We start from the raw sequence: 21,088 nt of genomic DNA on the forward strand, positions 1-21,088 counted from the left end.
AGGAGCTGAGAAAAGAAAAAGTTTCAACCTGAGGTGAAACTTTCTGAACATCCAGGATAAAAACATGGAGGCTGTGCACGAGTTAGAATCTGAAGGCAGAACAGAAAAACTGTGCTGAGGTTAAAGTGAAGGTCGCAGAAATAATCATGTGATGACAGCAGAGTTGAGTTTGTCAGTGTGAGAAAGCTGAAGTGATGAAAACATGCAGCAGCTCATCTGAAGGCACAAAGGGCTGCACTGGGGATTATTTTGAGCTGAGAATCATGCAAAGCTGTTCTAAAAGAGTCCAGGAATGAAAACAAGTGGCTGTAAATGAGCACACGAGGTTCTTTGTAAGTGCAGCTTTATTAGTAAGCGTTTGTATTTTTGGCTCAGTGCACGCAGTGACGTGTTAGTGGTGCTCTGCAGTGAGTGAATTTATCCTTCTGCATGCATCACCACACGGCTCGTTAGCCCGTCTGATCACCTGTTTCCTGCACAGGAGAAACTCGAGTGACTCCTCACAGCCTGGCCCAGGAAACACAGACTGGATATGAAACACGGACATAAGATTACAATGGAAACGTGAAGCCAGCGTGGAAGCGTTTACAGCAGGGGGTTAATGCACTGATCGCAGGTGGAGAACAGGTCCTGCTGGATGCCCCGAGGCCCCGCCCACCACTGCAGAGCCTGGTTAGTGCCGTGGAGGATGCAGGACACAGTCCATGGAGTTGTTCCCAGTTTGTCCCTTTGGTCAAAGTTTACTTCTGACTGAAACTGAAAGCGAACGGCAGCTGCTGCACAGAGGAAGTGAGAAAAGAGCAGCGTCACCGTCGTCTATCTTAGTCTCAACACAGAGACCTGCAGGTGTCGCAGATACATGAGCATCTATATCTCACGTAGCTAAGGGTTAGGGGTTTATCAGTGTCAGTCTGTCCACCTCGATGCTCCTCCCTCTGTGGGAGAGCGAGTCCACGGCAAACACACTGACAGCTGCTGATCTATGATCAGTGGAAACTGAGAGGCTGACAGGAAGTAATTCACATAATTCCTCCACAGCTGATTTCTAACCTCTGTCTGTCTCACTTCCTACCAATCAGCTATCAGCAGCTAAAAGCAGCACCGACGTAGAGTTTTGGACTCTTATTCTTTTTTTGTTCATCAAATGATTTGTGATGCAGTTACTGCTGCAGTTATACAACTGATTCCTTTATTTGTGGAGGTAAAGCCAGTGAAGAAGCACTGAGGGAGTATAACGAGCTGCAGACAGTTTAAAAATGTCAGAATTCAGGTTTCTCAGTGATTATCAGGTTAAAAGGTTTCATTTTAGCCGACAATAATCCAGAGGAACCCCAACATTCAAACAGTGTGGAAGATGAATGAGCTGTTAACAGGAAGAGGCGTCCAACAGAACCAGGCTCAGGGTGGGACTGCCGTCAGCTGTGATTGGCTGGAGCGTGAGAGGAAAGAAAAGAAAGGAGGAGCCACTTTCATTAACATCTGGCTGGTTGTTAGCGCTGTTGCCTCACAACAACAAGGTCCTCAGTTCGACCTCACCACCAGGCCGGGCCTTTCTGTGCACCAACCAGAACCAGACGTATGTTTGAGTAACAGTAATAACTGTAACATGCAGTCTGTGGGGAGCGACTCACCTCTGCAGAGAGCCTCCGGTGGAAACTGGAGGAACTGCAGCTTCTTTCAGCGTTGTTTGTACTGGCAACATATCGACATGTAGAGATTCTTTAAGGTCATTTGGACAAATGTTATACAGAGAAAATAAACTTAGGAATTTTTTTTTTCACAGAAGCATTACAGACATTGTCACGAGAGAGGAGGAGGAGCTAAACACAGACACTTGAGGCGTGAGTGAGGTTAACCCTTTAAGACCTACCATAGAACCAAGTCCGCCAGAGCTTATATTATATTTTTACATGCTGTGGAGCCATTTTTGGGAGCATTTCAAGTTGCTATACATCAATACAACCATTACAGCCCAGATTTTAATAATATGTTTGCATTAAGTGCATAGTAATTACATAAATTGCAAAAAAGTGCAATAAACTACAAAAAAAAAGTATATATATATATATATATATATATATATATATATATATATATATATATAATCTGACAATAACTATAATATTGGCCATATTATATTTACATTACACAGTGAGATGATTTTAGTCTCATGAACAACATGAGCTAATTGTTATTTACTAACTAATCTTGAAGCCCTTGAATCATGTTTTACAGTCCTGTGGTCTCAGCCTCAGATACTCAACTAATCACAGTGATGTCATGACAAAAATGATTGACCAACAAAACAATTTTCTCCTTCATTTCTGTCAAACAAAGCTGTATGAAACGTTTCTCGCGGTTAGTATCATGGTTGCTAGGCAACCTGAACAGCGCGACGAAGGCTAGACCGTCCCATTTCACAAGCCTCTCACTTCCGCACTTCTGGTACTTATAGTACGCACCGTACGTAGTACGCGTACTTCAAGCGTGCAGACCCTGAATTGGGACACAGCTATGGTATGTCTTGAACTAGCTGTGTGCAGGCAGGAATTGGAAATACAACTTTATTTACAGAATGTCAAAAAGGGCCAAACTAAACTGGGAAATACTAAAGCTGACTTACAAGGAGACACAGACATAGATACACCGAAGGATAACGAGGGACGCTGGAGCACACAGGGAACACAGCTGATACTGATAATCTTAACGAGACAGAGCAGGAGGAAACACAACGTGACGCACACTGACAAGTGACTATCAAAATAAAACAGGAAGCACAGAGACGCAGACCAGAGAGGAAGAGCACAGACATAACAGGCTGGGAAAATATAGAATAAAAGACAGGAAGAGAAACGAGGCATGGTAACTCACAGATACACACAGGGGGAATCTAATAAACTACACTGAACAACCATGAGACAAATACAAAAACACAAGAAGAACACAACCCAACAATGACCCAGAACCTAGTGATGGCTCGCTTGAAGCTGACGCTTCGGTGCGTGTGTCAATAAAAATGAACACACTGCTTCAGAAGCGCTGTGTCGAAGCTTAATTCGTTTGGCCAGAGTCACGTGATCAGTGACGTCCGAAGCTTCGTTTAGAGCCTAACTGCTTCAGTGTCTGATTCAATGGTTTATAAGGAAGCGAATCATTCACGGGATTTGTGGAGTTTTGATGGTGACAGACAGCGAACCACTGATATTTCCACTGAGAGATTTGGAGCCAGCGAGGAAGAGAGGAGGTTCTGTTGTGTGGGAGGATTTTCAGTTGATTTTGGTCAATCGGGAGGGTTTTCCAGCTTTGTGTTCTTGTTGTTTGCTTTTGTTTTGTGCGTTTATTTTATCTGAAAACGGGAAAAACTTAAAATGTCAAAAATCTGCTTTTATTAATATAAATATCATTAAATAACTTTAGAAAAACTTCCATTTGCCTCTTTACATGTAATGTTATAAAAACATATATTAAATTTTTAATCAATGTTAAACTGTTAGTCTGCCAAATGTGCAGCAATTTAATTAATTAAAGACTGTATAACTGCATCTCTACCAGTTTCTCTGCACTCCAGCCTCCTCTGTGCCATGTGAAGGGATTTTCCTTAATGCAGGAGAAATTATCTTAAATGCATCATGTTTTTAATTTACAAGTTCATAAGCATTTTCCAGTTCACAATCAATTCTACCCCCAGGTCACAAATATGTATAGGAAAAATGTCCCTAATACAATATTATTTATAAATACACCCGTCCGGGGATTAATTGCATAAGTACATGGAGGCAGGACCTCACAGCAGAAGCATGCTCCATAATGTGTTGTACATTATTATATGTATATTATATGTAACGTGGTATTTTTTCAATTATTGTATTTACCAACATCAAGAAGTCACAAGCAAAGAAAGACCACACCATGGTGCATGTTTGAACAAGGAGAGTTTACTGGTCAAAATTATTTATTAAACAAATAAAACACATTTTTTAACCCCAAAAATACACGTTCAAAGCAACACAGCGGCGGCCCAATATCAGTCAGGACACCGCTCTGTGGGCAATCATTATGAAGCAGTTGGTTTTATTTTGTGGATTCAAGCTGCTCTTCATCTTTTTGGCCACCAGGTGTCACCAGAGAGGACTGTGTTGAGAAGCTTCGAGTAATGAACCGTTTTTCAACACAAGCTTCAGAAAGCTTCATCTGCCCATCACCACCAGAACCATCACATGGTCTGATTTTCTCACCCAATAAAGGAATTTAACTCATTCAAAACAGGAGAAAACAGAAAAAAAGAAACGTCAGCTCACCCCTACCCACTCCACTCCACAGCTGTCAAACAGCACTGCAGCCGCGGCTGCCACACTGCTGGGTCGTGAGGAGAGACGTGAGAACGTCTCCCGCCACGCCACTCCAGCCTCCTTTTAATGGGCGGGTCCTCCAGCTTGAACCAGTCACGTCGGGGCTGTATATCCACGCACCAATCAGAGCAGGGCCCTGGCACAGCTGAATTAACGTGAACAGATGCATTTCATGTGTTTGCACAAAACAAACACATGAAATGCAAGTTCGTAACATATATAACACATCTACATTTACACTGTAACAGATACTTGTCTTTGCATGAAAAGTTAAGGTGATAATATAAAGAACAGCAACTTGAACCTTTACTGAAGCTCAGTGTTTGACACAGAGTTCAAACTCACTGCTGTAATAACTAATGATGATTAATATAAAACTTTAATATTGGCCATATTATATTTACACTGACTGTAGTCTCATGAACAACATCAGCTAATTGTTATTTACTAGCTGATCTTAAATGACTGTTCAGTCCAGAAGTGAAGCCCAACAGTCATGTTTGACAGTCCTGTGGTCTCAGCCTCAGATACTCAGCTGATCACACAGAGCTCGTGTAGAAACAAACAAATGAACAAAAACATTTTCTCCTTCAAACAAAGCTGTACGACACGTTTCCAGCAGATCATAGAGCTAGGCAATTTCACAAGCATCGCAATTCCCGTCTTCGAGGACGTGGCCCACGGAGAAGGCTGCTTCCTCCAAGGCTGCAGAGGAGGAGAAGAAGAAGGAGCTGAGCTGACGACACAGAGGAAGCAAAACGACACAGGATGTGACTCTGTCAAAGTAAAACAGGAAACACTAAGACACAGACTAATTCATGCACCATGACACGTTTGACTTTGAAGACAACGGGAGGAGACACATGACGGGCTGGGACAATGTCCATGAACCCAACACAGACAGGAGAGACAGGATGATAACACGAGGGAGACGAGACAGACTTACACAGGAAACAGGAAAGACACAGAAACAAGCAAACACTGAACGCTAACTGAGACACACTGACAGTAAACACTGGAACGTAACATTTGTCCCAGAGCAAAATAACCTCAAAATGCTGGGTCACTGACAAACAGAGCACATCGTGACTGCTTCATGATGTGCTGTGAGGTCATGAGGTCAGGCTGTCAGCTGTACCTGACTTGTTCCAGTGTGATGGAGCATCAGAGATCAGACTCTGCTGCTGCGTCTCGCTTCTGTTTCTGCATCTGTCCAGCTGCAAAACACACAAAGTAAACATGGATGATGCTTTAATTCTTTATTTGAACATTTCTGCTGCAGATTTGCAAACATCTGTTTCTGTTCATTGTTCATGCTGTTTACTGGGAAAGCCTGACAGTCACAGAGACGTCCATCATCATAAACCTGCACATGTGCAGCTGCACAAACATCTGCACTAAAGATGAATCGTGTTAAACATCAATGAGTCTGAAACAGTCATGATGAGAGCACAGAGCTCGTCCACCTTTCCTCCAGGTAACAGCAGTGATGCTGATCATGATGATTAAGCAGAGCAGTCCAATCAGTGTGCGGACAGTCATGTGACTCAGGTGATCAGCAGCTGGAAGACAAAGAAACATCTGGAATCAGAGCCTCATCCACCACCAGCTACAGTCAGACATCAGACAGTTATTCAGCTGTATGGGAACACAACACAACAAGACACAACACAACAAGACACAACACAACAAGACACAACACACGACACAACAACACACGACACACAACACTAGGCAACACTGTGAACAAGGCTGTTATTTTGGTTTGACTTTGTTTCTTTACGATGTTCATACCAGGGTTTTCCTGAGGAGATATTGTTGTATTTGGTCTTCTTGTTGTTTTCATTGTCGTTGCTGTCGTTGTTGTTTTCTTTCCTGTGTGGAAAAGTTGAAAGGTGTAATTCAAGCCAGACGGGAAACGACAGTTTGGTGTAAACCTTCAAAAGCTTGGGGTCCTGTTTGTGTGTTTTCGTGCACAGACAGCCGCAGAGAGCAGCTACGCTAAACTGAAGTGTTTTGTATTTGCAGTTGCAGAGCAAATGAGCAAGTAAAGAAAACGACTCTAAACTCATGCACAGCTGGAAGTGTCATTTGTCCAAGTGTGCAACAAATTGCACTAATTTTTAATTTATATTCCTTTTCTTTGTGACTCCTGTCTGTGAAGAGATCTGTGTAAACGTGAGTGCTTGCATGAGATCAGCTGCTAATGTGGTCTGTAAGTGTCGACTATCTTTACACCAGAGTAGATGAAACCACCGCACTATCTCATTTGTTTCTCACCCTGTGAAGTTTCAGAAGATGTGTTCTTTTTTCTACTGTATGTCGAGTGGAATCTACTCACAGTCGTCAGGACTGGAATTACACTTTGCAAACAATATGACGTCGCACTGTCACCACTTCCACAGCATTCTGGAGGACATAATAAGAACTCCAGGGTCTCTGTGGTTGGTTCTTCCCAGTGGCAAACCTACGGTGGCCCCTAGAGACAAAGCACGTACAAACTCCAAAGCACTTGCAAACTCCAAAGCACATGCAAATTCCAAAACACAACGGAAGTGCTCCAGGACGCTAGGGGCAGTGTTGAGCTCGATTTGTAAAATAAACGGCAAGTTTGTCTGTATGGGACGGTCTAGTCTCCGTCGCGCTCCCCAGGTTGCCTAGCAACCATGATACTAACCGCTGGAAATGTGTCATACAACTTTGTTTGACAGAAATGAAGGAAAACATATTTTGTTCATTTGTTTGTTTGTTTCTACAAGAGCTTTGTGTGATTTGATAAGTATCTGAGGCTGAGACCACAGGACAGTAAAACATGATTTTTGGGCTTCATTTCTGTACTGAACAGTCATTTAAGATTAGTTAGTAAATAACAATTAGCTAATGTTGTTCATGAGACTAAAGTCATATCACTTTGGTAATGTAAATATAATATGGCCAATATTATAGTTATTATATTAATCATTATTAGCTATTACAGCAGTGAACATGAACTCTGTGTCAAATACTGAACCTCAGTACAGATTCAAGTTGAAGTTATTTATATTTCCTATCACCTTAAATCTTCACTCAAAGACACTCAAGTATCTGTGACAGTGCATATATAGGTGTATTATATATAAGAGACAAATATTGTTCTTTTAATATGTTGGCATTACTAAATTTGGCTCAATGCTTACATATATGTGTAAAAACAAAATGTACGAGCTGTGATAACTGTGTCTGATAGAATGAAGAGTAGACTGATATATGAAATATTCCTTTATTGGGTGAGAAAATCAGACCATGTCATAACTGCTTTAAGTCACACAGAATAGATATCAGAGCCTTAAACAGGCTGACTTCTGTTAAATGGGTCAAACTGGGCAGAAAGTCTACAAACACATAACATCCTTATAGAATATGATGTAACACTATAGATCAACTTACCTCAGAATATATAAAGCATATAAACAATTACAGCAATATGATGCAACAAACACAGCAGTGCTACTAATCCAAAATACTCAAAGCTTCATAGAACTGAAACAAACATTTATTTTTAGCTCCATTCTGCTGCTGATACATACTTTATGTTTCTGAACATTAAACTTGTTGCTGCCTTTCATAGTGTGTAACTTGAAGGCCCTGAGTACTTTCTCCCACACTGAAAACACTGGATGATAACATTATTTGAACATTACCTAATAAGACTGATTCAGGACAGACAGTTAGTTATGTTAAACTTTTCTAACAGTCCTTCACAAACAGGGAACAGTCTGTCTATTCTCTCCATCTGCCAGCTGCTGCTGGCTCTTCCTCCTCCTCTTCCTCACACACTGCTGAGTTTGTCCTGGTGGATCATCAGGGGTGCAAAGCCTCACAGATGATGTGCAGCAGTGGGTCCCTCAGTCTGTCCTCACTCTGGACACTTGCAGTCGTCACACATGGAAATCAAATGTGTGATAAGCTGCAGGATTCAAACACAAGTGTAACTTATAAACACATGTTCATACTTTTATTCCACAATCAGAGAGAAAGAAACAGAGAGAGAGTGCAGGACAGACAGACAGGTGACAGTCTCAGGTGTACACACTGCTACAAAACAGCACAAAAGGAGTAGTATTGTGTTATTACGAAACAAGAAGAGTTCCCAGATGGTACAGTGGACACATGTGTGACTCCTGTGATTAAAGCATCTTTCTTTCAGCTTAACGAGTGAACCGTCAGCTCGTTCAAACACACGTTAAAGTCCGTTTGGCTCGACACCACCGAACAGAGGCAGCAATATAACAGAGCTAACATTAACAGTGCAGTGAATGCTGCTTGTGCCGTGATATTCAGGACTGCAAACCGAGCAGCATCACTGACTTTCAGCTTGTTGTGTTTGTGGATAAATGACTGACTTTAATTATCCACAAAATCATCACATTCTCTGTAAGATTAAAGTCGACTATTGAACGGCGTATATTTTGAAGTAAAGGCTTTAAAACTAAGATAGTACAAACATCGCTAATGTCACATAACTTTCCCGACATGTGGCCAACAGTAATGTTTTAATGTTCTTCATTATAAAAACATTTGCGCATAAATAAGTGACATAATATTCAGTACTTACTTCTGAAAGTTTACTCTTCGGCGGCTCTGGTTCCGCCGTTTTTTTCAGCAAAATTATCCACACCACAGCCGAGCTATGAAATCTGGGATATGTTGGGCCATGAAGGCTACACCGACCCATCCTTAAAATTCAGGGAAATTAAGGACGCATTTGAGGGCCGCATTTCGAGCAGCCTTTGAATTGGGACAGCCTTCGTCGTGTCGCTGTGACGTAATCGGCCTTAAAATGCGGCCTTTAAGGCTGGAGACCCCAAATCCGGTCATTGGTACTTCCTGGCTTGTGTAGTTACTAGGTAACAAAAGCTCAACACTCCCCCTAGCGTCCTGGAGCACTTCCGTTGTGTTTTGGAATTTGCATGTGTTTTGGGGTTTGCAAGTGTTTTTGAGTTTGCAAGTGTTTTGGAGTTTGCATGTGTTTTGGAGTTTGCAAGTGTTTTGGAGTTTGCATGTGTTTTGGAGTTTGCAAGTGTTTTGGAGTTTGCATGTGTTTTGGAATTTGCAAGTGTTTTGGAGTTTGCATGTGTTTTGGAATTTGCATGTGTTTTGGAGTTTGCAAGTGTTTTGGAGTTTGCAAGTGTTTTGGAGTTTGCAAGTGTTTTGGAGTTTGCATGTGTTTTGGAGTTTGCAAGTGTTTTGGAGTTTGCATGTGTTTTGGAATTTGCATGTGTTTTGGAATTTGCATGTGTTTTGGGGTTTGCAAGTGTTTTTGAGTTTGCAAGTGTTTTGGAGTTTGCATGTGTTTTGGAGTTTGCAAGTGTTTTGGAGTTTGCATGTGTTTTGGAGTTTGCAAGTGTTTTGGAGTTTGCATGTGTTTTGGAATTTGCAAGTGTTTTGGAGTTTGCATGTGTTTTGGAGTTTGCAAGTGTTTTGGAGTTTGCAAGTGCTTTGGAGTTTTCAAGTGTTTTGGAGTTTGCATGTGTTTTGGAATTTGCAAGTGTTTTGGAGTTTGCATGTGTTTTGGAATTTGCATGTGTTTTGGAGTTTGCAAGTGCTTTGGAGTTTTCAAGTGTTTTGGAGTTTGCAAGTGTTTTGGAGTTTGCATGTGTTTTGGAATTTGCATGTGTTTTGGGGTTTGCAAGTGTTTTTGAGTTTGCAAGTGCTTTGGAATTTGCATGTGTTTTGGGGTTTGCAAGTGCTTTTGAGTTTGCAAGTGTTTTGGAGTTTGCATGTGTTTTGGAGTTTGCAAGTGTTTTGGAGTTTGTACGTGCTTTGTCTCTAGGGGCCACCGTACAAACCCAAGAGGAAAAGTAAACAAAGGACACAAAAGCGTGGCTGCAGGGCGGCCATGCTAGCAAAGAAACAACCACTTAAGCCACCGCTTCTGAGTATTTTGTTCTCCAACGTCAGCTCCATAACCAACAAAATAGATGAACTGAGACTGCAGCCAACAGTAGCATTATACTACTCCGGATTATTATACTAGCTCCGGACTCAGCGATTGAGTTAGCATGCAGCACGGTCCACTGTCATGAGAGCCACTTTGGTAAGAACAAAGGAGGTTTATGCATCTTCATCAAAGACAGTTGATGCAAAAACATAAAGACTGTAGAGCAGCCAGCTGCAGTACAGCTAGATCTGAGCTGAAAAGAGGCATCAGAGAGGCCGAGGCAGTATACAAGAGGAAGACTGAAGGCCACTTCAGCAACAGCAACTGATGACAGGTATGGCATGGAGTTCAGCACTTAACCAGCTACAAGCCTGGCATTACCACTGTAAACAAACCACGGCAGACCCAAAGACATGTTCATGCTTTTCATCATATTTATTGACCAGCTTCTATGCACGGTTGTCGTTCCTGCAGGGCTGCAGCCGACAGTTGAGGGCATCTGGCACCGGCAGGGAATGTGGTGGGAGGAGATAGGCCCCCACACCTGGGAGAGCCTGAGAGGTGGAGTCTAAAACCCGATCTGACACATAGACGAACACACAGACACAAACATGCATTCCCACCCTCATGCACACATATACAAAAACTCAACACTCACCCAACGTGGAGACACACAGGTTGCAGTACACACATTTAAACATGAGAGGGCGTGGTGCTTCCTGCCAGACAGCAGGTGTCAGCACGTCCCCTCCTGAGAACCCTCAATGTCTGTGTGCATTTAAAATTCGTCCCAGAGGTGATGTTGAATACAGAGACCGTCCTCTGGACGCCGTATAACGTGCCCACCCCCACCCAGACACGGCTGCCTGTTACACTGTGGCTGAAGGACTGAAGCTCTGTTTGATGTGAGAGAAAGGAGATATGTGCGATAATTATGGGATGGGGCTAGACTGTCCCATTTCACAGCCTCGCACTTCCGGCCTTCTCGGTCTTTGAAGGACCCGGCCCACATAGAGCGCAAAGGCGGGTCCTCCGAAGGATGCAGCCGAGGTTTTGGGACACAGCTCATGTTCAGTGTGTTTAGTTTTACATTTCCCTGAGGCGTCTTGATCCTTTGTGTCAGCTGTGTCTCCCCACGTGTTTCCACTTCCCTCATTACCCTTCTGTGTATTTAAGTCCTTTGTCGTCCTCTGTTCAGTGTCGGGTCGTCTGTTTCTCCACGTCGAGTCTCGTCAGGGTGCAGAGTTTTGTTGCAGCTGTTCAGGTTAGGGTTCATGCTCATGTTTGGATTATTTCTCGTCTACGAGAATGTTCCTGTTCAGTTTCATGTTGGTATTTGGCCAAATAAACAGCTCACTCACAAAGTCAGTAGAGAAATTAACTTTCTTTCAAAAACACTCACTGGATATTTTCAGATTTATATTATCAGGTAACAGTTAGATGTTCAAAACTGTCATAAACATGCAAAAGACTTAAACATATAAAATCTAAAAGAAATGAAGATTTACTGATAGAAAATACAATCATTCACACAGTCCTGTCACTGTAGATATGATCATTTAAACAAAATAATGCAGCTGTTATTTAAAGCCTGATATTTACGGAGTCCCGCAGGGGACATGGGAAAAAAAAATTAAGACGGACTTTTGTGAGATCTCACAAAACAAACTCACAAAAGTTGAATTCCAACAATGGCGGCAGCTACTTAGTTGTAATATTACTCTTTCTGGGTCACAAAATACACTTTTAAGATATTTTGAGGCGTGAATGTAGCTGTGTAAATGTCAGATACCTGCTTGGTTTGCAACACATCACATATTTGCAAACGTTTTCGGAGATCTGACACCCACCATCTCGAAGCTAACAGGAGGTCGAGACCTACTACAGCCGGGAGGAACACCGCTTTCCCGGCACATCGTGACTCGACCTCCCGGTCGGCTTCGAGCTGGCGGCCTCCGAAGAATGCGGCTAAAACTTTTGCGAGATCTCGCAAAAACTTTTGCGAAGTCCGTCTTAATTTTTTTTTCTCCCATGTCCCCTGCAGGGCTCCGTATGATATAACTGTTGTTAAATATATATTTTATGTTTTTTACAGCAGCTTTAAAAAATGCTTTTGCAGGTATCTCTCAGGTGAACCGTGCAGCTGTTATTTGCAGAAGCTTTATCCAGTGGTCGTAATGATCTGTGACGGAGCTGTGGACAAAGAAAATACATGAAAATAATGGTTCACATTCATGATTTAACAACAGGAATGTTTGTATATTTACATACAAATAAATACGTATATGTAAAATATATGTGTATGTAGAGCGTGATTATATATCATATTGGATATTTTTATGTTGTATTGGTGAAGTTGTGATATATTTGGGCTTTATGTTGACTTTGAACACTCTTGTTTCCTTTAATTAGAGGAAATCAGATCAGCTGTGATGTAACGTTTCAACACGGTTTCATCGTCGACTAAAAAGATGCCACTGGAACAAAATATTGATTAATTCCTAATAAAACACCAGAACATAAACAGTTAAGGTTTTTTGAGTTACCTGAGACGTGACCCAGGAGCAGCTGATCCAGATAAACTTTCCACACCTGAGCCTGTTTTTTAACATCCAGGTGCAGCTTCTTCTTCTAAAACATATAAAACTGTGACTGAAGACAGAATATAGTCAAATGAACATTTATCTTGTTGCAGCAGTTGTTTGTTCTGTTTTAGTTTAGATTGACGTAAAAGCCACAGGAAGGAGCAAACACATGCTTCACGCGGTGTTTTTAACACATCTGCATGACTCAAACGGAAAATCATGAAACTTTATTCACACCACAAATTTCCTTTTCTACATTTGAATCACGTGATTAACAGATTCACAATATCTATGAATACATGAAAATGTTGTTTAATATCGGTGTCGTCATGCTGTGTCGAGCCTGTGTGACTTTTCTATTTATTCTGTTATTCTACTTTCTCTGTTTTAATTCTCAATGATAAATGTTTTTGGAGCCTCAATAAATTAATTTCAATTAATAAATAAATGGAAGAGAGCGAGTCAGGAAAACTGGCATATAAAAGAAAAACAAAGACTAAGATGACGGGAAACTGTGTTCGTTTAAATGCTTAAACATTTAAATTTATCACTTTTTAAAATAATAAATAATGAATAAAATCCACATCTCAGTGGGAACTATAGCAACACTGTAATGCAAAGTATTTCTCACCATTTTCAGCCTTTAACCTGACGTCGTCTATTATGTAATGATAGACGTGCTCTTTTCTTTCACTTCCTGCCAAAGTGAACAAAACCTGAATGTTAGAGATCGACTCCAAGAGAGACGAGAGCGAGTGAATCTGGACTCATCACTGCAGCTTGAAAAGGTGTTTTGATTACATATCCTATGTTAATAATATTCTCTCTGTCAGCAGTCTTAAATAATCAGGCCCCATCTTATCTTAATGACCTTGTAGTACCATATCACCCTATTAGAGCACTTCGCTCTCGCTCTGCAGGCCTACTTGTTGTTCCTAGAGCATTTAAAAGTAGAATGGGAGGGAGAGCCTTCAGTTTTCAGGCCCCTCTTCTGTGGAACCAGCTTCCAGTTTGGATTCAGGAGACAGACACTATCTCTACTTTCAAGATTAGGCTTCAAACTTTCCTTTTTGCTAAAGCATATAGTTAGGGCTGGACCAGGTGACCCTGAATCCTCCCTTAGTTATGCTGCAATAGATGTAGGCTGCCGGGGGATTCCCATGATGCATTGAATTTTTCCTTTCCAGTCACCTTTCTCACTCACTATGTATTAACTGACCTCTCTGTATTGAATCATATCTGTTATTAACCTCTGTCTCTCTTCCACAGCATGTCTTTATCCTGTCTTCCTTCTCTCACCCCAACCAATCACAGCAGATGGCCCCGCCCCTCCCTGAGCCTGGTTCTGCTGGAGGTTTCTTCCTGTTAAAAGGGAGTTTTTCCTTCCCACTGTCGCCAAAGTGCTGCTCATAGGGGGTCATATGATTGTTGGGTTTTTCTCTGTATCTGTTATTGTACGATCTTACAGTATAAAGCAGTTTGTTGTGATTTGGCGCTGTATAAATAAAGTTGAATTAAAGAAGTACATTATGTGAAATAATTGTTTATCACTGGATTTAAAAATTCTGCCGTTCGTGTGTGTCAGGCTTTCTTCACCTTGTTTGTTGGACTCGCTCCTCGCTGGGTAAAAAACCGATGCAACGATGATGATGATAATGATGATGCAGATGAATGAAGCGGCTGCTCCATAAATCAACCCAAGAAGCAGCTGCTGGTCTGCAGAGGAAAAGGAATTCAAAATAAAAGCATCTTTAAAAGTGATGAACTGTCGAGAGCTGAGATCCCGTCGGTGGTGGGAGCTTGTACACGTCATCATAACTTAACTTTAGATTTTGGTTTTATTGTTCTATATTATTACAGCGTGTGACAGCTTTAGTTACAAATCAAACAAATTAAGATCTCTGACATCTATTTGAACTGGACATAAAGCAGCTGGTGTTGTGGTGGCAGAGACTCGCGTTACTCTGATTATGTTTAATAATCTGTGAAACTTGATTTCAGTGATACCTGAGTTTGTGGGCGGTGCTGATGTTGCGTTTGCTGGAAAGGCTGTAGAAGCTGATTGTCCTGTAAAAGGATAAGATTAATAAAGTTAACTGAATTCACTCATGTTACTTTTTCATGGTTATAAAAACTAATCTTGGTTCAACTTTGACCCCTGATGTGCCATCTATGTGCAGGACTGTTGTTTAACCCGTTAAAGTGATGGAGGTGTGCGCTCGTGTTGTTTGATTCCCCTGAATAAAAAACAAACCCCAAATACCCGCCCCATCACTCACTCGTCTCTCAGCCAACCTTCGTTCCCACGAGGCTGCTGTGATCCTGTGGATGACTGCAGCGGTCCCCAACCCCCGGGCCTCGGTACCGGTCCGTGAGTCGTTTGGTACCGGGCCGCGAGAGTTGAGGCTCAGGTGTGAAATGTATAGTTTTCAGGGTTTTTATTGGTTTTCAGCGTTATTTTGTTATCGTTTTGATCGTTTACTCGGTTTTCCTGGGTCTTTTCACGTGTGTTATGAATAAATCTTCTTTTTTTGGTACCGGTACTAGTTTTATTTTGTTGTATTTATCCGCGACACCTTAAAGGCCGGTCCATGAAAATATTGTTGGGCATAAACCGGTCCGTGGCGCAGAAAAGGTTGGAGACCTCTGGATTACTGTAAAGACCCCAGAGAAAAACAGAGATGCTGCTTTCAGGAACTCTTTAGTTAAGCAAACGGTTCAGGAGGAACTTTGTGGAGAAGACATTTGCCCCTCAGATTATTCTGTGGGAGGTGTCGGCCTTCGATAAGTGGAAGAAAATGTGGAATGTTTTCAACGACGATCATGAAAGTGTATAACAGATACAACCAGCTGTTAATTGAATAAAACAGGATATAAAGTTTTCACAAATAGATATTTTTCATTACTCGTTCATGATTTAAAGTTTAGAGGATCCAAGAGAACAGAAATATTTATGCATGTGAATCTAACTGTGATGTATACACAGAGTATGTGTGAGAACCTGATCTGTGAAAACAGACACAAACAACAGCACAAAGTGAAGTTACCTGGAGAGATCACCGTCAGCTGCACCGCTGGTTGGTTATTACACAGGTACGCTCCAGAGTCTGACGCTGCAGGCCTCAGGATGATCAGCCACTGATCAGCTGATGCTGTGAATCGTGTGTCATTGATGTGTCTCGTCTCTCTGTTACCATCAGCGGTGAGGATGTCAACTATCCTTCCTCTGTTCTCTCTGCTCCACGTCACCTTACCCTCCACAGAGGGAGGACAGCGCAGGGTGACGGACTCCTTGTTTCTGATTATTTCATGTTTGATTCCTGCAAAACACACAACAAAGACACATATACATTAAATATACTGCATATATGTCCCTACACTGGCTCTTGCTTTGTCTTGATGATGCTTTTAAAACAACCGTGATCCCAAAGTTAAACCCAAACTCAGCTTTGTGATCCTGTGGATGTCTGCAGCGGTCCCCAACCCCCGGGCCTCGGACCGGTCCGTGAGTCGTTTGGTACCGGGCCGTGAGAGTTGAGGCTCAGGTGTGAAATGTTTGGTTTTCAGGGTTTTTATCAGTTTTCAGCGTTATTTTGTTATCGTTTTTATCGTTTACTCGGTTTCCTGGGTCTTTTCTGTCATGGTCTGGGTGGTTTTCCACAGCATGGGCTCCTCCCCACTGGGTGGAGTCTTTGTTGTTCCTCGCCTGATGGCAATCATACCGGCAGTATTTATGACCTGCGCACTCAACTGGTCTTCGCCAGATTATCTGCCAGCTTTAGTCAGTTCTCAGCCTCACGTCTGTTCCTTGGTGACTCATCGTGTATATCAACCTCATTTCCTCTGTTTTCTCGTCAGCATCTGAAACCCTACCAAGCTCTCCTGGATACAAGTTTGCAGCCGCCGGTAATCTCTCCCTTTTTTGGAACTGCCAGTCTCTCCTGCCTCCCTCCTCCACGCAGCCCCCACCTGCAAGCTTGTAAGACAGCTCAGTGTATTATTCTCAGATTCACTCGCAGCTCTCTGTGGGATTCCCCTCACTGCTCTCTCCTCTGTTTCAGTGTCCCTGCACCCAGTTATCCCCACCATCTAGTCATAGTTACAGTATTTTCTCTCGCCTCAGACGTCTCGTTTATGTTCCTTAATTCTAGTCTGAAATTTCTGTTAGCCTCTGAGTAAATAAAGACTCTTCGTTACAGCGCACCTCTGGCCTCCGGGTTTGAAACTACACTTGAGTCCATCCCATTTCCACGGGCCACTGTGCCACGACATTTTCACGTGTGTTATGAATAAATCTTCTTTTTTTGGTACCGGTACTAGTTTTATTTTGTTGTATTTATCCGCGACACCTTAAAGGCCGGTCTGTGAAAATATTGTCGGGCATAAACCGGTCTGTGGCGCAAAAAAGGTTGGAGACCTCTGGATTACTGTAAAGACCCCAGAGAAAAACAGAGTTGCTGCTTTCAGGAACTCTTTAGTTAAGCAAACGGTTCAGGAGGAACTTTGTGGAGAAGACATTTGCCCCTCAGATTATTCTGTGGGAGGTGTCGGCCTTTAATGAGTGGAAGAAAATGTGGAATGTTTTCAACTACGATCATGAAAGTGTATAACAGATACAACCAGCTGTTAATTGAATAAAACAGGATATAAAGTTTTGACAAATAGATATTTTTCATCACTCGTTCATGATTTAAAGTTTAGAGGATCCGAGAGAACAGAAATATTTATACATGTGAATCTAACTGTGATGTATACACAGAGTATGTGTGAGAACCTGATCTGTGAAAACAGACACAAACAACAGCACAAAGTGAAGTTACCTGGAGAGATCACCATCAGCTGCACCGCTGGTTGGTTATTACACAGGTACGCTCCAGAGTCTGACGCTGCAGGCCTCAGGATGATCAGCCACTGATCAGCTGATGCTGTGAATCGTGTGTCATTGATGTGTCTCGTCTCTCTGTTACCATCAGCGGTGAGGATGTCAACTATCCTTCCTCTGTTCTCTCTGCTCCACGTCACCTTACCCTCCACAGAGGGAGGACAGCGCAGGGTGACGGACTCCTTGTTTCTGATTATTTCATGTTTGATTCCTGCAAAACACACAACAAAGACACATATACATTAAATATACTGTATATATGTCCCTACACTGGCTCTTGCTTTGTCTTGATGATGCTTTTAAAACAACTGTGATCCCGAAGTTAAACCCAAACTCAGCTTTGACCCTGAACACATCTCTGAGCTTAATAGATTTTCTTTTCCAGTCAAATATCTCAAATATTCCCAAATGTGTTTGAAGTCTGATGTATTTCATGTTTAGATCGACATACAAACACACCGGTTAACACTGATATATAAAAAACGGCTGCTGGATTATCTGGATGAAACTCTGAGATGTTCTTACCTGCTGTGATGTTACAGCGCAGAAAAAAGGCAAAGAGGCAGCAGCAGATACTCGCTCTCATCATGGTCACGACTCGGACATCAGCAGAAGGTTGAGCAGCATTTATCTCTGCTGGAAGAGGAACTCAGCCGACTGCGTACAGGCCGGCCTTCTTTTGTGGTTAATGAGCACTGATGAACTTCCTGTTAGAGCTCAGTGTGAAATCCTATTTCTCATCATGTAAGACGTCCAAGGACGCTTCCATTTTTAGTCCCTGACCACTGATTCGTAACAAAGGGAGTTTTTAGAAAAAGCTGTTTATGGAAAAACTGAAGAAAGAAGGTGTCACTGCGGCGCCGTAGCGAGGCTCGTCATGAATGACTGAGCTGTTATCATGTAGCATCATCATGACTTTGAACAAAGGTTCAGAGCAACGTGACAGCAACTCGTGAAACACTTTGAATACTGTAAATTTCTTTGTTTCTGAGCCTCGTATGGAGCCGCAGACACAAGCTGGCTGATACAGCACGTGACTGTCCAGAGTTTCACTGGACAGAAGACTTTTTCTGATGGAAGCAGATCGGCTGAGACGCATCAGAAAAAGACGATGAAAACCAAAAAGCAAATACAAAACATTAAGAGGGCGGCGCAGTAAGTGACTAACTGAAAATAAATTTGAAGTGACTGTGAGAAACGGACTGAAACTTCCCGACGAGCGAGGATGAGTCAATGAACCGAGGGAGACGCAGTCATATTTACAGGAGGATGATTTGAGCACATTATTCCTGTATGTGGCCACCTCGTCAGGTTCGAGCAGATTTTAAGGTCCGGCTGCTCACCTACAAGGCTTTAAACGGACTGACACCTTCATACCTGTCCGACCTTTTACACCCTTCCCCCCCGTGCTCTCTGATCTCAGGACTCTGGCCTTTTAAAGGTTCCTACAGCCAGAAAAAAAACGTGTTTTTCTTTTCGTGCCCCTTTTTTGTGGAACAGCCTCCCTCATGATATTAGGCAGGCTGCTCTGTGGAGCTTTGTAAAGCCAAGTTGAAGACAAACTTGTTCACCCTGTCTTACGTGTCTTAATTCTTTGCCTTTTAGTTTTTTTGGTTTCTTGTTATTATGTTTTAACTTGTTATTGTGTTTTTAACTTAACTATGCATCACTTTTATTTATTTGTCTCTTTATTTTCAAATAGCTGTACAGCACTTTGTCTGAAAGCGCTTTATAAATAAAGTTATTATTATTATTATTACATGTGGTGGGCTGAGTCATAACTGAATCAAAACAGACATGGAGACATGACAGACAGACCGGACAGACGAGACACTGATGACACGTAGATGTCGTGGACACAGAGGGGACAAACATGAAACAAGAACCAAAAGCTGAAAGTAACAAACCCAAAAATAAGAGTGTCAGTAAACAAACACCTGCCAGTTAGTCGAATTACCCACAATGATAATACAGCTGCCTTTTCCAGGCATTTATCATATCTGTGTATGTGATGACATCACATGTGAAGTTAACAATAACTAATGTTTAAAAAATTGATGATCCCAACATTATAACTTTAGCCCTAATATAACTCTTATTTTCATACTTCACAAACGTCGTCCACATTTCTAGTGCTGCTTTGCCGTTGCTAACTTCCAGTAATGGTGCTAATTGACCCACACAGCAAAATTGGTATGGCCCGGATCTGGCCCAGACAATGTGCTCACACATGGCCCACATACCGAATGACGGCCCTTTGGTGACCCAGGTCTGGTTTGCCAGATGTGGCCCACACCTGCGCCAGCACAATGCCAGTTGCAGACACAGTGGTGGTCCTGTGCTGGCCCCTGTGTGGACTACCAAATCAAAAAATAGAAGAACTAAGAGTGTTTGGTCTGTGCTGTCACACTGACCTTGGTCCTGTGGAAGTCTCTGTGTTTTAGTCCCATTTTCACCTTGAAACAGTCCCTCACAGGAAAATCCAGGAACAGGCAGCAAAAACATGTTTTTGAAATTCCTGTTTGTCTGCAGCAGATCACAGCACACCTGTGATCACCTGACATGTCTGCTTACAAACCATTTTATTTTACAGCTGGAAACTTTTATAAGGACGCCTTTATGAATGCGCGGCTCTTTATGGCCTCACACTGTGTTCAAAATGACGCTGTGCCGCTCCGAGTGCGTCACTAGTAGGCGCTGTGCTCCACCTTCCACATAAAAGCCACAGCAGTACACCGGAAAGCAGCTGCAGCTCTCTGAGTTCCTCATTAAAACTTCCCCCTGCAGCGCGCAGCACCTGCGCCATCCTCAGGTGTGCTCCCCGTGATTAATAAAAACAGAACCCTCCTGAGGGGCTGCAGGCTGCCGCTTCCGCTGTTATGTAACGACTCCCACGCTTCATCCCCAAAACTAAAAATGAGAGCCCCATGCCAGCCCCGCGGTAGCATCGTTTACTACCACGCGGGTTGTTTTGTTTATGTGTGCACACCGGCTTCTTCTTAAATTCGTCCACAAACTGGACATAACGCAGAAATCACATCTCTCTGCCTGGATCCACGTGAGTTCACCAAAACTGTTTTTCTACTTCTAACCCGTGATTGGCTCCCCTTGTCTGTCAAACCCTGACATTCCTAGCGTTCACTGGCTTGCTACACATGTCAATCAAAATACGACCATTCGATTGGACCGAATCACCTTTAAAGCCCTTCCTCACTTGTTCTTCTCAACGATAGGCTCCCTGGCAACCCAATAGTAGTCTCTGAATCCTCCTATTGGCCCAATATTTATTCAATCACACATCCCTGTGCTGTGTTTGGCTTCTCTAGCAGACGTGGGCGGTAGCTCTGCCCAA

The 21,088-nt window shown here is 42.5% G+C and overlaps 1 protein-coding gene across 5 annotated transcripts; it reads right to left on the minus strand.

Moving 5' to 3' along the window:
- Positions 1-2,332: 2,332 nt before the first annotated feature.
- Positions 2,333-21,017, minus strand: LOC146492496 (uncharacterized). Of its 5 annotated transcripts, XR_014871931.1 has the most exons (8): positions 18,262-21,017; positions 17,675-17,947; positions 15,902-16,174; positions 14,862-14,921; positions 14,451-14,570; positions 13,486-13,551; positions 12,816-12,900; positions 8,848-12,462 (listed from the first exon to the last, which is right to left on the minus strand). XR_014871931.1 is itself a non-coding variant. In XM_085148579.1 (7 exons), the coding sequence occupies exons 1-6, from the start codon at positions 18,323-18,325 to the stop codon at positions 5,514-5,516; spliced, it is 840 nt and encodes a 279-aa protein (XP_085004705.1). In that variant the 5' UTR covers positions 18,326-21,017; the 3' UTR covers positions 2,333-5,125; positions 5,488-5,513. The 5 variants fall into 5 exon arrangements, 2 of the variants coding, with proteins under 2 accessions (XP_085004705.1, XP_085004704.1); XM_085148579.1 differs by lacking the exons at positions 8,848-12,462; positions 12,816-12,900; positions 13,486-13,551; positions 14,451-14,570; positions 14,862-14,921 and adding exons at positions 2,333-5,125; positions 5,488-5,566; positions 5,816-5,911; positions 6,144-6,224; XR_014871930.1 differs by having other exon boundaries at positions 12,816-13,551.
- Between the last annotated feature and the right edge of the window lie 71 nt (positions 21,018-21,088).

This window comes from Neolamprologus multifasciatus, chromosome 22 (genome assembly GCF_963576455.1).
Source record: "Neolamprologus multifasciatus chromosome 22, fNeoMul1.2, whole genome shotgun sequence".
Lineage (NCBI taxonomy): Eukaryota > Metazoa > Chordata > Actinopteri > Cichliformes > Cichlidae > Neolamprologus > Neolamprologus multifasciatus.